Source organism: Tupaia chinensis, unplaced genomic scaffold (assembly GCF_000334495.1).
Source record: "Tupaia chinensis unplaced genomic scaffold, TupChi_1.0 Scaffold000146_1, whole genome shotgun sequence".
NCBI classification, from domain to species: domain Eukaryota; kingdom Metazoa; phylum Chordata; class Mammalia; order Scandentia; family Tupaiidae; genus Tupaia; species Tupaia belangeri.
This window is the reverse complement of record NW_006159616.1, coordinates 787,876-802,287: the sequence shown is the minus strand read 5'-3', so window position 1 is coordinate 802,287 and position 14,412 is coordinate 787,876. Positions and strand designations below refer to the sequence as shown.

The window sequence follows — 14,412 nt, the reverse complement described above, 5'->3', positions numbered from 1 at the left end:
AAAAAATATGTTGTCTGACAGTTGGGTCCTAATTGAATTGTTAGACTTTAAAGATTCATTTTCGCCTTAGTATACATTCTTGACTCTGTCTCTGGCTCTTACTTCCTTACGATAGAAATCTAGAAGGAAAACAGCCCTGTCAATGAAGAGGAATATTTTTCATTTTTTTCTTTTTAATTTGCCAGAGGGCAAACTAGAGAGAGAAAAAACGCAAGTGAGAAAGTCTCTAGCGTGGGGCATGTCACACTGCAGTTCCTTCCCCTCCACCTCTCCCTTCTCTTAGGATTTTGGGAATGCATGCAAATGCATCTGGTGTGCTTTTTCAAGCCCTCAGTTTCAGGACTCGAGCCACAGTCGGCCACGTGGGGTCCAGCTGTCTTCACCACCACACTACGGGCGGTCCCAAACGTGAACACTTTGTAAGTTTTGAACAAGCCTCCGCTGCCCTACCCTATCTTTATTAAAGCAGTGCTATTCTCTATGACTATAACAGACTCAAGCCATCTAGTTTCCATTTTTTTAAATTACTGAGACTTCTCTTGCACATTTATTAGTCATTTGTATTTCTTCTGTGAATGTTTTTTATTTCTTTTATTCATCAGAAATGTTTTAGCTACAGAGTAGAGGAGGGCAAGATGCTGTGCAGAACATAGTTCATTCTAGGGTGATAACAAAGTAGAACTTGACACTGATTTCAGCTATGTGGAATATAGCTCAGATGTCACTTAGCATGTTTGCTTTTTAGCCAACACTAACTTAAAAAATTAGTTTCTGTTCATTATTTTATTCATGATAGCAAACATCATGTCATACTTCGCTTTTCCCAGCCCTCCAGCTCCTCAGGATTCCGGGCACTTGTCCATGTACCTGGCATATTTTCTGATCCACCAGGAAGCTGAACCTGTGGTTGGCCATATGGTCTATATCGCAGTTCAGGTTATTACTTACGGTGTCACCAGACTGAGCCTACCACTAACTATTTTTAATTTTGATTGTTAGATTTAAGAGCCATTGCCAACTTTGGATTGTTAAATGTCATTTAATGAGAGTGGTTGGTAGGTTATACAGGGTTTTTGTAATACAGAAAAGACAGTGAAGAAAAGAGGGTAAATTTTTTTGAGAGAGACTTTTGCTATAGGGTGCATACATTGCCAGAGAGATTGAGAGAGACAGAAGGCAAGAAATTGCCCCCCAGGAGGAATGGCCACTCCACAATCCCGTCTCTTCTTGGAATTTTGGGCACACACGTACATGCGCCCAGTGTGAGTTTTAGGCTGCCAGGTCTGGGGCTTGAACCTTGTTCAACTATGTGGGAGTCCAGCGATGTAACAGTTATGCCATCTGCTAAGCCCCGACCTAGGGAGGGTGAATTTTTTTTGCCACATGAAAATTTGGGGTTTATTAATCCTTTCCTGAAAAATCCATACAGTCCCCGCAGATAGTCACTGCAGAATCTTTCCTCTTCTGACTCTCTGTCAGCACCAACATTGGCTTTTGCAGTCCCCTTGACTTTATTCATTCTGCTCTTGCGTTCCTCTCGTTTTAGAGGCCACGTCTTGCAAGCCTGTGTTTGGGTTCATTTTTCTTTGCATAATCTAAAGAATCATAAATCATACCAGTGCCAATTGTCTTGCCATCACCAGAATGTGTTCTGAACCCAGACACAAAGATGCCATCTGGTGTGGTCCTGTACATCTTCACTAGTTTTTCCCATATTTCTGTCTTAGGAACTGTTGCCTTCCTGGGGTGAAGGGCATCAATGACCCTTTGTTTCCTATGAAGTAGTCAACTGGTTGTGAATTTTCTGGTATGGATAGCTACTGTGTCATTCATGATGCTGGTTTATGCTCAGACAGCCAGGAAGGAAAAGAGCAAGAGGTTGAATTTTTAAAAAAGCAAATGGAAAATACTTTGTGTACCTGAGGCTGATTTGTCTTAAAATTTAATCAAATTCTGTGTGTAGCTCATTAACATGTAACCTAATGAATTTTTAAACAATTTTGCAAGAGGGGACAAGCAGATGGCATAATGGCTACGTTGCTAGATTCCCATGTAGTTGACTGGGGTTTGGCTTAAACTCAAGCCAGGCGCATGTGTGCGTGCCCAAGATCCTGAGAGGAGAATGGAGGAAAAAGGATTGCGGTGTGGCCTTCCTCCCTGCGGGGGGTGATTTCTTGCTTTCTGTCTCTCTGTCTTTCTGGTGAGTGCACGTGCCCTATTGGGAAAAAAAAAATTTTTTTTGCAAGAAGGCAGTGTGTACTCACTGTGGGGTGGGGGGAGAGAAAGTAATAAAGCGATAAGCAGCTTCCATGGGGAGGTGTCATGCCCCAGTGCCTTCTCTTCCATCTCTTCCTCCTTGGGACTTTGCATACATGCACACACACACGTGTTCAAAGCTGCAGGCTCTGAGATTTGAACTGTTTAGTCAGCCTTATAGAATCCAGCCACCCAAACCACCATACCATGGGCTGGCCCTTAATGGATTTTTTTTTAAAAGCCTCCCCCCCCCCCCTTGAGTGAGGAAGAGACATATTAGAAGAGAGTACACTCCCAACAGAGTCTTAAAGCTACGGTCCACCTCCAGCTTCAGCCAGCATCAGATCATGGGCATACATGTGCCTAACAATAAGAGGATTTTTTATAATAAATTTTTATTTGAAGGGTATTTTCCCTTCTCACTTGAATTTAAATGATGGATTTAAGATGATCTTTAAGTACTGATTGACTTCCTATGACCAAAGTCCAGATTTGGGGAAAGGTTGAACTTTGTTAGAGTTGTGATCTCTGCCTGTGAAACAGGAATCATTCTCTCCTGCGAGAACCATCTCAGTTCTCTTCTCTTAAACCACATCTTTTGTTTCCGTGTGTGAGTGAGTGTGTGTGTGTGTGTGTGTGTGTGTGTGTGTGTTTGTGTTTGATACAGTGCGCACGTTCTCATGGGGAGCCTTGGGGGGATGAGAAATCAGCCCCTGGGAGGATGGTGGCCATGTTGTAGTCCCTTCTCCTCTCAGGACTTTGAGCCCACACACACATATGCCTGGCCTAGATGATTTTCAAGCCAATGGGTCTGGCGCTCAAGCCACAGAGTGGTCCCTGTGGAATCCAGCTGCCTCAACCTCTACGCTGCCTGTGGCCCTCGTTTCCAGATTTTAAATCTACAACTGCAGGATTTTCAAATTAGAGCCTGTGACCTAAACTTTATTTATAGGATAAAAGGTAGACGACTTGTGTTGAGGGGTGAGGAGCTTGGCCCATTGTGTACTCAAGGAATTCCATTTTTCCTTGGCAGTGGTCACAAAGAAAAGTGATGTACCCTATGTGAATTTGGTCATGTTCCTTCGTAATTTGGTTTATTTACACATAAATTAACTTGTTTTTGTTTCAAACTTGTATAATAAGCAGTCTTTGTTAAATTCTACAATAGCTAAGACTTAAACATGGTGCTATTAGGTTGATCTTGGATTTTGCCAGTAAATATTCACTTTGAAGGTAATTCATACTAGAATCATTAATTGTACCTTAATTTTTTTTTTATTTTTCATCTTACTACTTTTTCAGCAACACACAAATTGACTACTCCTTTGGTTTCAGTAACAGCATTCTGATTTTCTCCTGCCTCCAGGCTGTTGTCTTCTCTAACTACTTTGTAGACTTAACCTTTACAACTGGCCAATGTGTGAAGTATTTGGGAATTTCTCCAGGTCCTCTTCTCTCTTCCCTGTTTTTTCCCTAGGAGTCGTCTTCTGCACATTTAGCTTCGCGCATCACCCCCCAAGCAGATGACTCCAGACTTCACCTCTCATGAGCTCCACGTGATACGTCCAAGCCTCCTAGTTTCTGTCTCTTCTTAATTGTCTTATAACTATATTCATTATCCTATTTTTTCTTTCAATGGCCCCATACCAAGCATTTTCTCCTCTTAACTATCTTGTAACTACATTCATTATCCTATTTTTTCTTTAAATGGCCCCATACCAAGTCATTTAGTTGTACAAACTACACCGAGAAGTTATCCTTAACAACTTCCTTCTCCCTATCCTCTGCATATCTAATTGATCATTAAGTTTTGTGAGTTGTATCTACTTAGTATCTCTGAATTCATGTGACCCAGGCTAAATCCTAGTTTCTCCCTCTAGCTTTGACCTTGGCAAGTTTCTAGATATTTTTGGTTTTTAGGCTAAATATCCTAAAAAGGAATATTCTTGGGGTCAACATGTGGCATGTTGGTTGAAGTAGTGGACTCCCACATGGCTGACCATGGTTTGAGTCCCGGACCTGGCGGCTTGCTTTCGCGCTTTCTGTTTTTTTCTTTGTCTCTTGCTGGTCAAAATTAAAGAAATAGTAATAATAAATAAATAATTCTTTTAAAAAGAATATTCTTTAATAATTCAGTCATTTAAGGCTAGCAGGTGGCATGGTGGTTGGGGCACTGGACTGTCACATGGCTGACCATGTTTTGAGTCCTGGACCTGGCGGCTTGCTTTCTCACTTTTCCTTTCTCTCTCTCTCTGGTGTGTGCATGTTCCCTATAGCAAATTAAATAACAATAATAATTCTAAATAAAATTAAATATATCTCTTTAAAAATTCAGTCATTAGACACAGCTATTTATTTAACCAGGGTTTTTTTCTTTTTTTTCCGAGAGATTTTTTTCTATAAGGTATGTGCGTTCACCAAAGAGACAGAGGCAGAGAGACAGAAGGCAGGAAATCACTCTTCAGGGGAGATGGCCATGCTGCAGTCCTTTCGCCTTTATTCTCCTCTTGGGATCTTGGGCATGCACATACACGTACCTGGCATGAGTTTTAAGCCACCAGGTCCAGGACTCGAACTGCAGTTGACCATATGGGAGTCCAGTGTTGTAACCATTATCCCGTCTCTGCTGGTTCCTTATCAGTTTCTATGTAATATAATTCTCAGTTTCAATGAAAGGAAAACCCATGTTTGAGGCATTAAAATTAAAATGATTTTTTTTTCTTTAAATTTTTTTATAGGTACCTATACTTGCCAAAGAGACAGGCAGAGAGGGGGAAAGTGAGCAATCACCCTTCCAGGGGGATGACACACAATCCCCTTTCCTCCATTCTTCTTGGGATTTGGGGCATGCATGCACTTGCGCCCAGTTTGATTTGCAGGTCTCCAGGTTCGGGATTGGAACTGTGTGGTGGGCCATGTGAGATCCAGCACCTTAACCTCCACAACACCTGCTGGCCCAATAAGATGATTTTAAAGTTAGCCAAATGCCATGTCTATTTGTACGTAATATGATTTATGCTTTTTAAATACAGTTGCAGTTGTGGTTGGATAATCCAAAGATTCAGCTGACATTTGAGGCTACTCTCCAACAGTTAGAAGCGCCTTATAACAGTAAGTAGTCTGTTTAGTAGAACTAGTTTTGGAGGGTGTAGATTGTGAATATTGATTATTTCTTTCTAGGAGCTTTATGGTTCCTTGATAGTTAAGGTTTTCATTCATAATTCCATTTTATTTCACCTTATGCTGTTAGAAAAATGAACCTTTTAGGAAGGTTTTTCTTTTCCATGTTTTTGTTTCCTGGTCTTTACATTATGCTGACCTGAGTTCAATGGATCGCTAAATTGTTTTCCTAGACCTTGTCAGCTTTGATCTGTAGAATACTTTGTTGGTGCTTGGTTGGTGGGCTATCCTTTTTAATTAATTTCTTCCATGAGGGAGCAAGAGAGAGATACAGGCAGTCCCGTCCCCCTGCCCCCCACCACACACCTGCAGCAGGGCCTGCATGCTGCTCTCTACCCCCATCCTCATTCAGCCCACATCATGGGTGTGCGTGCGCGCTCAGTGAGGTCCTGGGCTGCGGGCCCAGGTGGGTTACTGCTATGCCATTGCCTGGCCCATTCTGCAGGCCGCCGTGTTCCCACTTGCCACCAACAAATGCTCGCTTTGCCGAAGTAAATGAGTGGCATAACGCTGATACCAAGGTTTGCTTTGCCCTCCATTTCATGTGTAGTGGAGTACCATTAGAAATTCCATATTATGTGATGGTGAATTTTGGGCAGTCCCACAGACTAATAGTTCCTAAGAATCTCTTTTCTAAAGAAGTCACATGACCTGAAGGCTTTGGAAAAGATGTATAGACTGACTGACCATCATGAGGAAGAAATAGAAGAAGTTTCTGTTCAGACTATTGAGAATATAAACACTTTTTACTTTATTTGTTCTGTAGGTGATACTGTTCTTGTCCACCGAGTTCACAGTTACTTAGAGCGTCATGGTCTTATCAACTTTGGCATCTATAAGAGGATAAAACCCCTACCAAGTAAGGACCTGCTAAGCCAGTGAATTGTGTGGTTTTAGGTTATGCTTCTGTGGCTGCATTTTATGTCCATTAGTATTTTATTTGATTTGTAAATCTATATTTAGAGTAAAATGTTCCAAGTTTATCATATAAGTCAAGTTTAAATGAAATCTCTTAAGTGTTGATTTCCCTTCATTTCTGTTTTGACAGATTCTTAGGGAGATAGACCAAATTTCCAATTTAAACAAAAAGTAGCATCTAAAATAAAAATTTGTTAAAAAGGAAAGAAGTTGGGGCCAGCAGGTTGCATAGTGGTTACAGTGCTGGACTCCCATATTGTTGGCTGCAGTTCGAGTCTTGGCCCTACAACTTGAAATCACTGTGGGCATATGCAGGTATGCATGCCCAAAATCCCAGGAGGAAATGGAGAAGGGATGGTGGCGTGGCCATGCCCTAGGGATGATTTCCCACTTTCCCTCTCACATCTCTTTCTCTCTGGTGAGCACATAGCCTTATGGCAAAAACCTTAAACAAATAAATAAATAAAAGAGAGCTGTCATTTTTTTCGAGCAAGATGTTTATGGTTTTTTCCCTACTAGTTCTTTCCTTTCTTTTCCTTTTTTTATTACACCAGAGGGCACATAATCACAACAAGAGAGCAAGCTCACAGGTGTACACGTGCATCCCCCAGTGGGACCTGGTTATACTAAAATAAATTTCCCTCCAGTGTTTCATCTCTTCACAATCCTGGCCTTTTATGCACCTGGCACATAAGCTCCTGGGGACAGGACTCCAACCGATTGGCACGTGCGATCTGGCTCCCTCTGCATAGCACTGGTTCTTAACACTGCTAATGGGTGTTGCTTTAAAACAAACAAAATAACTTTTTGCCCATCTCATGGTATTTGTCTTCCAGGAATCCAGGGAGATAGGATATTTTGGGAATCAGTACATTTATTTTTGATGCCCTAATTTTTCAAAAAGGGATACTAACTTAACTTCAGAAGGAGAGCTTAAAGGAAATGGCTTATACCCAGTATAAGTCCTGGTATAATCATGAGGTCAGTAAAGCACAGTATTTATAAAAAAATTAAGAATCACAAGTAGTGAAACACAACAATCAGGGAGACTGAGAAAGTAAATCTTAAGATAGGGGCTTTGATTTTTTTTTAAATGTTCAACATTGGTTTATGTTTCAAGTATTTGTTACTTTGTTTTCATATTTTGAAAATAACTGTCTAACTTGTTTGTTTTGTTCTGAACATGACAGGTTCAGAACCAAGAGAGTTTCATGAGGAAAAAAATGTATAAGTAGAAACTCTTAAGCCTACCACAGAATATTCTCATTTTTGTTCATTTTTTGCTTTTAGCTAAAAAGACAGGAAAGGTAATTATTATAGGCTCTGGGGTCTCCGGCTTGGCAGCAGCTCGACAGTTACAAAGTTTTGGAATGGATGTCACCCTTCTGGAAGCCAGGGTAAGAACTTCATTTTGTGTTTATAAACCTGACCTAATGGAAGTATGCTAGGAAATGATCTGTTGGAAATGAGGTAATCATTCAGTTTTATCTACGCTAATACTCAGGGTATTTTGGTTCATGCTATTTATATTGGATAAAGCATTCTCAAAAGTAAAGCTTTGAAAAGTGCGCGGTGAATTTAATTATATATTTATTTTAATTTGCCTGAGGGTATGTATGCTCGCTGGAGTCAGAGGGGTAGGAGGGTAGGCAACCAACCCCCATGGGGGATGACCACACCATAATCCTTTCTCCTCCTTTCTCCTCCTTTCTCCTCCACTCTCTTTGGATTTTGGGCACACATGCATAAACGCCTGGTATGTTTCTTAAGCCGCCAGGCCTGGACTCAGACTGCACAGTTGGCCATGTGAGATCCAATTGCTGGTTGACCCCTCTGAGTATTTAGTTTGTAAGTGATCCATATATTCTTTTTCTTTTGCTTTTTTTAAAATGCCAGACAGCACATGTGCATACACAAAGCGATAGCACACGTGCGTGCACACACACCTCCTGCCATCAGGGTCTGGTCACGCTGCAATTATTATTTTCCTTTCTGTCAGACTTGCAGGTGTGTGCACATGTGTGCCCAGAGTTTTTCAAGCTGCTGGGGCCAGGACTTGAACCCTGGTCAGCTGTGTGGGAGCTGACCTTCTCTGTGTAGTGTTTAATAGCTGCATTGAGCTTGTTGTATTTTTTGTTTTGGCACATGTGCTTGCCAGCAAGAGAGGGAGAGTGAGAAATCACCCCCAGCGGGGATGGCCACACCACAATCCTTTCTCCTCCATTTTCCTCTCAGGATTTTGGACACACATGCACGTGTGCCCATGTGGTTTTTAAGCGCTGAGTCCTGGATGCAAACCAAGAATCACGCTGTTGGCCATGTGAGAGCCAGCACCGTTAATCATGCTACCTGCTGACCTCATGTATGTATCCTTCATGGCTATTTTCATGTCAGTGTTTCTTGCAGTTAACTCTTAACTTGGGGCCTTGATGCCTTTGTTGGAGAGAGTTACTTCAGTAGTGGGTCAGAGTGTATAAATCCATTTGATAGTCAAAGAAGAGAGTCCACTTTTCAGGCAGGAGCCACCTTTTAGAGCTTTTAGAAGCTGAGTTGTTGGTTCCTTTATGAGTCCTGGAGAGACAAATGGAAGCTAGAGGAGGAAAGAGATGATGGCTTAGAGTAGAAAAAAGAACATCACCTCAGGATGGTATTACTCAAATGATTTTCATGAATTTTTAAAATTTAATTATCTTCTAGTGGCTTAAAGGCCTTCCTGGACTTCCACCATTTTAAAAAACACTACCCAGGTGACCTAAATAATCAAATTTTATTTAAAAAATTCTCAAAATGTTATGTACCGTACAATCCAAATTGCTTTTTGTAAGCTGCTGATTTTTAATATTAATTAAATTATTTTTAATTAAGAGTATGGGGTGAGGCCCATGGATGGTACAGTGCTTAAGGTGTCGGCCACTTTTCAAGTCCCAGACCCTGTGGCTTAAAACTCGACGCCGGCCATGTGTGTGTGTGTGCCCCAAATCCCAAGATGAGAATGGAAGAAAAGGATTGTGGTGTGGCCCCCTCCCTGGGGGTGATTTCTTACTTTCTGTCTCTGTCTCTCTGATGAGTGCATGTGCCATATAGCAAAAACCTCTCAAAAAAAAATAGAGTATAGGGAAATCATAATTAAATATTTTCCTGATATAGTCTGCTCTAAATATATTAATTAATTAATTTGGAAAATATTTGTGAGCCCTCTGTGCACTAAGAATGTGGTAGAAAATAATAGGACCATTACCATCCTTACCTGTGCAGAGCTTATAATCTAGTGTACAGGTTTTTGGGGTGTTTTGCCTTTTTCTGTGTATCTCCTTTGGAGATTAGAGTGTTTACTCTCATTATTATTTATGAGCATTTACCCTGGTGCAAGCCCAATGAAGTTAGAATTCTGCACTGTGTGTCGAATCCACAGCCCAGTCAGCCTCAAACATCCACATGAGTGCCCACGGTTCGATGGGCTGGAGGAAGGGGGTCACAGTCTGACCAGACCCTCTGGGGTGGTCCTCTCTTTTGCTCTCCCCCAATATCATGTGTGTGCACATGCACTCTATCATAAATAAAGGGGAAAAATTCAAAATGATCACTGCAGCTCAAATAGCCCCATACTTGAACATTCTTAGTGAGCAGAGAGAAGCTTGGGCTTATTTAGGATGATCATTGTCATCAGCAGCTTGAGTTCAGTAGACAGCCCGGGCATAGGCCTGCATTCAGGAACCATTTGTCAGTGAAAACATCGATCACATTATTCCCAGGTGACTTTCGAAGTTGAGGAGCAAGAGTCAGATTACGGTGACAGAATGTTAGATTTAGGGGCCAGCAAGTGGCGAAGTGGTTAAGTTGCTGGACCACCCACACATTCGACTATGGTTCAAGTCCTGAACCCAGCAGTTTGAAAATCTGGGTACACATGCCCAAAATCTGAAGAAGAGAATAGAGGAAGAGGGATTGCGTGACCATCCTTCTTGGGTGGTGATTTCTAGCATTCTGTCTCTGTCTCTCAGGAGAGCACACATGCCCTATAGCAAAAATTCTCTAAAAGAGAGAATAATTGGATTTAGTGTTGGAGTGTGTGAACGAATATTTCCTATGCCCTTGCCCACCCTTTGCATTAGGAGACATTATAGACAGTTGGGTAGACAGGTACGACCTGCCAAGTGGCTTCATATCACATCTTTTAGTTCTATACCTCTTATATGTTGCTGATGACCAAATTCCATGGAACTCTTATGTTCACAGTACTAATGAATGTACTCTAAACTGCACCTTTCTTTCTAAATTATAAAATACAGGTGAGGGAACCAGCAGTTAGCATAATGGCTATGTCGCTGGACTCCCACGTAGTCGACCACGTCCTGGACCTGGTGGCTTAAAACTCACGCCGGGCGCGTGTGCGTGCGTGCCCAAGATCCCGAGAGGAGAATGGAGAAGGGATTGCGGCGTGACCATCCCCCCTGGGGGGTGATTTCTCGCTTTCTGTCTCTATGTCTGTCTCTGTCTGGCGAACGCATGCGCCCTATAGCAAAAAAAACACCTCTCCAAAATGCAGGTGATACAATGTCAGGTTATTGTGGTTAAAGTAGAATTAATGATTTGAGCCATTTTATTTCTGAAAAAAACAGGATCGTGTGGGTGGACGAGTTGCTACATTTCGCAAAGGAAATTATGTAGCTGATCTTGGAGCCATGGTAGTAACAGGACTTGGTAAGTGTAATTCTTAATTCTTAAGACTTTTTTAAAAAGTTTGTTTCCTTCCTTCCCTCTTTTCTCCCTTTTTCTCTCCCTTTACTGCAGGGCACATGTGCTCTATGGAAAGAGGTAGAGAGGGAGGGAACGTGAGAGCACCCCCAGGGTGATGGCCACAGCGCACTTTCTTCTCCTCTCAGAATTTTGGCATGCGCTGGAGTGTTACCAAGCTGTGAGGTCTGTGAGGTCTGGGACTCGAACCACACAGTTGGCTCTGTGGGAGCCAGCCGTCTTACCTTCCATGCCCCAAATGTATTTATAATTTATAGCTATAAATAGCAGTTTTAAAATATGTTAGCTTAGGGTATTATTCTTCTGTTGATGAGGTAAAGTGTCAAATCATCTTCCTCAAAGGATGTATCAGTATGTGCAGAATTTAAATTATATATACCTTTTGACCTTAGGGTATCTTTTTCCAGTTCTAGAAAATTAACCTGATAGGCAAGTAGGCAGTGTTAATGTTCAGAGCATTTTTAATGTGGCTTTCTTTTTATAATAATGAAACATTAAAAACCACACATTAGAAGATTAAATTATTATATAATGAGAACTATATAGCCACTAAAAAGTATGTAGTTCCATATTAGCAAAATTATGTCCATACTTTATTGCTAAGTTAAAAAAAGATTATTGAAAACAATATGTACTGGGAGCCAGCAGGTGGCATGGTGGTTAAGGTGCTGGACTCCCACGTGGGTGACCACAGTTTGAATCCCAGACCTGGTGACTTGCTTTCTCACTTTACCTCCCTCTCTTTTCTCTCTCTGGTCAAGTTAAAGAATAATAATGATAATAAAAAATAAATAAATGAAATAAATAATTCTTTTTATAAAATACATATGTTGGTTCTTCTGTCTGTGTACGTCTGTAATTTGATGCACTTAAAGCCTAGAAGGAGCTACAATAAAGTGTTACCATATAAGGTAAAGGTAATATTTTGCATATTGTTATCCTGCAGATTTTTACCTTGAGCATTTTAGAGACAATGACTCAGATACCATAAGCTTTAGCATTTCTTTAGAGTAAAAATAGATTTACTTTGAAGCTTTTGTTCTCTAAATTTTATAGGTATGTTGAACTTAATTGTTTGAGTTTCTTTTAGGAGGGAATCCCATGGCTGTGGTCAGCAAACAAGTAAATATGGAACTGGCCAAGATCAAGCAAAAATGTCCACTTTATGAAGCCAATGGACAAGCTGTAAGTTGAGGACAAACAGAACCTTTCAGAATCCCTTTGGTTTAGTTGCCGCAGCTCGGGGAATGTGTGCATGAGCTCAGATGGAAACTGAGAGCAGAAGCCGTATGGTGTGGTTCTGGTTGCTTCCACCTCTGAGCTGTAAGGAGGCGGATGTGCATAAGTGTACGTGTCTGTGTGGGCATCTGTCGCTAGGCTTATAGTGAAGGCTAGCCAGAAGGCCAGGCTTTCTACTGGGCTGTGGCCATTCAGAGACCTGTGGTACTAAAACCCGATCCTTCCTTTCTTGCACGGTGACCCTGTCCTGTGCTGGGGCTCCATGTGTTCTTCGTGACTTCAATTTTTTGTGTGTAGGTTCAGGTTTTTGATGGACTGACAGCCGAATGGTGGTATTTACCCAGGCGCTTAGGTGGATTGAGTATTTGTTCAGCAGAGGCATAGGAGCGAGCTTCCTGTGCACCGTGGGACAGTAGCAGGGGTAGTCTAACCACTGTAAGATAAGCTTCGACTACAGAGGTCAGTCCTCACTTTTTTAGGGGGAATGAAATTCAGAAGGTTATGTTCACAGAAATTGGTTGACTTACCTGTCAGGGTAAGAGCATCACTTCTTAGGAGTGAAGAACATTATTAATTATATTTAAGCAAAGGAAGACTTGCTGCAGGGTGCTGGTTTTGCTAAGTTACCCAAAGGGGTGTGACTCCAGCTCTTGAGTTTTGTGAGATCGGTCTCAAGGGATATCCTCACCTACTGCCGTCTACCTTTAGGCTTCCTGGGGTTCGTATCAGAGCAGGACTCGTCTGTTTCAGGGAAACTGGGTTCCTTCCCCACGTCCGAGTCCAGATGTCCTACCAAGACTTGGGGGTGGGGGAAGTGCAGGAGGCTCTGACAGTAAACAGCAGTGTGAGAGAGAGGATGGAGCAGAGCTTATTTAACTGAGCAGCTAACAAAAGTCCGTCAGGGTATAGAGGTGAGTAGGCGATCCGTATCACAGTCTGTGGTACTTGTACACAGATCATCATTTTAAACTAACTTTTTATTATACAAATTTAAAAATATACATGAAAGTAGGAAGAGTAGTCTAATGAACCCCCTTTTTTCAGTCTTGTTTCCTCTACCCCTGCTTTTTCTGGCCTAGAGTATTTTAGTTTAATTAAGACTTTTCCTTGAGGGCATGCCCATGCACCTGAGAGACAGGAGGGGAATGGTCACACCACAATCCCTTCTCCTCCACCTCTCCATCCTTTTGGGATTCGGGCACACACGCATAGGCACTTAGCATGTTTTTCAAGCCATCAGGTCCAGGGTTCAGACTGCACAGCTGGTCATGTGGAGGATCCAGCTGCGTTAGCCACCAGGCCACAGAACCAGTCCAGTCTGGAGTATGCTAAAGCAAATCCCAAACCTGTCACCCTTGAATACAGCAGTAACATCATGTGGGGCCGACTTGCCAAAGGTGAGATAGAAAGACCAATGTGGAAGAGCCAGGGAGCAACGGGGTGTGTGGCAGTTGAACGGGTGGGCAAGTGGGGGGGTTGAGGGGGAGGAAGAGACTTGGAGGGAAGGAGGGCATTCCTCAGGGCAGGGCAGGGAAGGAAAAGGCGTTGGAGGCAGAGGATGGTTTATGTCCAAGCACAGTCTCTAAAGGGAGCTGGGATCATATCAGTAAGGGGAGAAAGGCATTAAAGCCAAAGCCGAGGATGGGCATGCTGTAGAGGATGGTCCTTGCTGGACTGGTGGGGAGGTTGGAACTTTGTAGGAGAAGCCACATGGTCAGGTCGCTGTTGGGCAGACAGGCTGTGAGTACAGAGTAAGCTGAGGGCAAGGCTCCAAAGTGGTGCTAGAACAGTCCTCAAGAACTGATAGGGCACACTGAGGTTTATCACTGGGTGGGACGCCGTCTTTTTCTTCAGAGTTTCCTGAATTTAGAGCAGGCTCATTTGTTTTTTCTAACAGTAAAGAAAAAACCCTTTCCTAGTAGTAATGGCTAGAGAAATTGGCAATTGGCAGTTTTCTTGGTATTAGATGAACTTTTTCTTTTTCAAGACATTTTTGCCTTAAGGTGTGTGTGCTTGCTAAAGAGAGACAGAGAGACAGACACAGTGAGAGGGAAAGTGAGAAAT

General features: G+C 42.2%; 1 protein-coding gene across 1 annotated transcript in view; it reads left to right on the top strand.

Moving 5' to 3' along the window:
• The window catches only part of KDM1A (lysine demethylase 1A), a gene marked incomplete at its 5' end in the record, with an annotated part of 91,646 nt that overhangs the window by 46,251 nt on the left and 30,983 nt on the right, over positions 1 to 14,412 (top strand). The window contains 5 exon segments of the mRNA XM_014586525.2: positions 5,289 to 5,367; positions 6,203 to 6,295; positions 7,645 to 7,751; positions 10,974 to 11,055; positions 12,200 to 12,294. Of these exon segments, the coding sequence (XP_014442011.1) occupies positions 5,289 to 5,367; positions 6,203 to 6,295; positions 7,645 to 7,751; positions 10,974 to 11,055; positions 12,200 to 12,294 (456 nt within the window).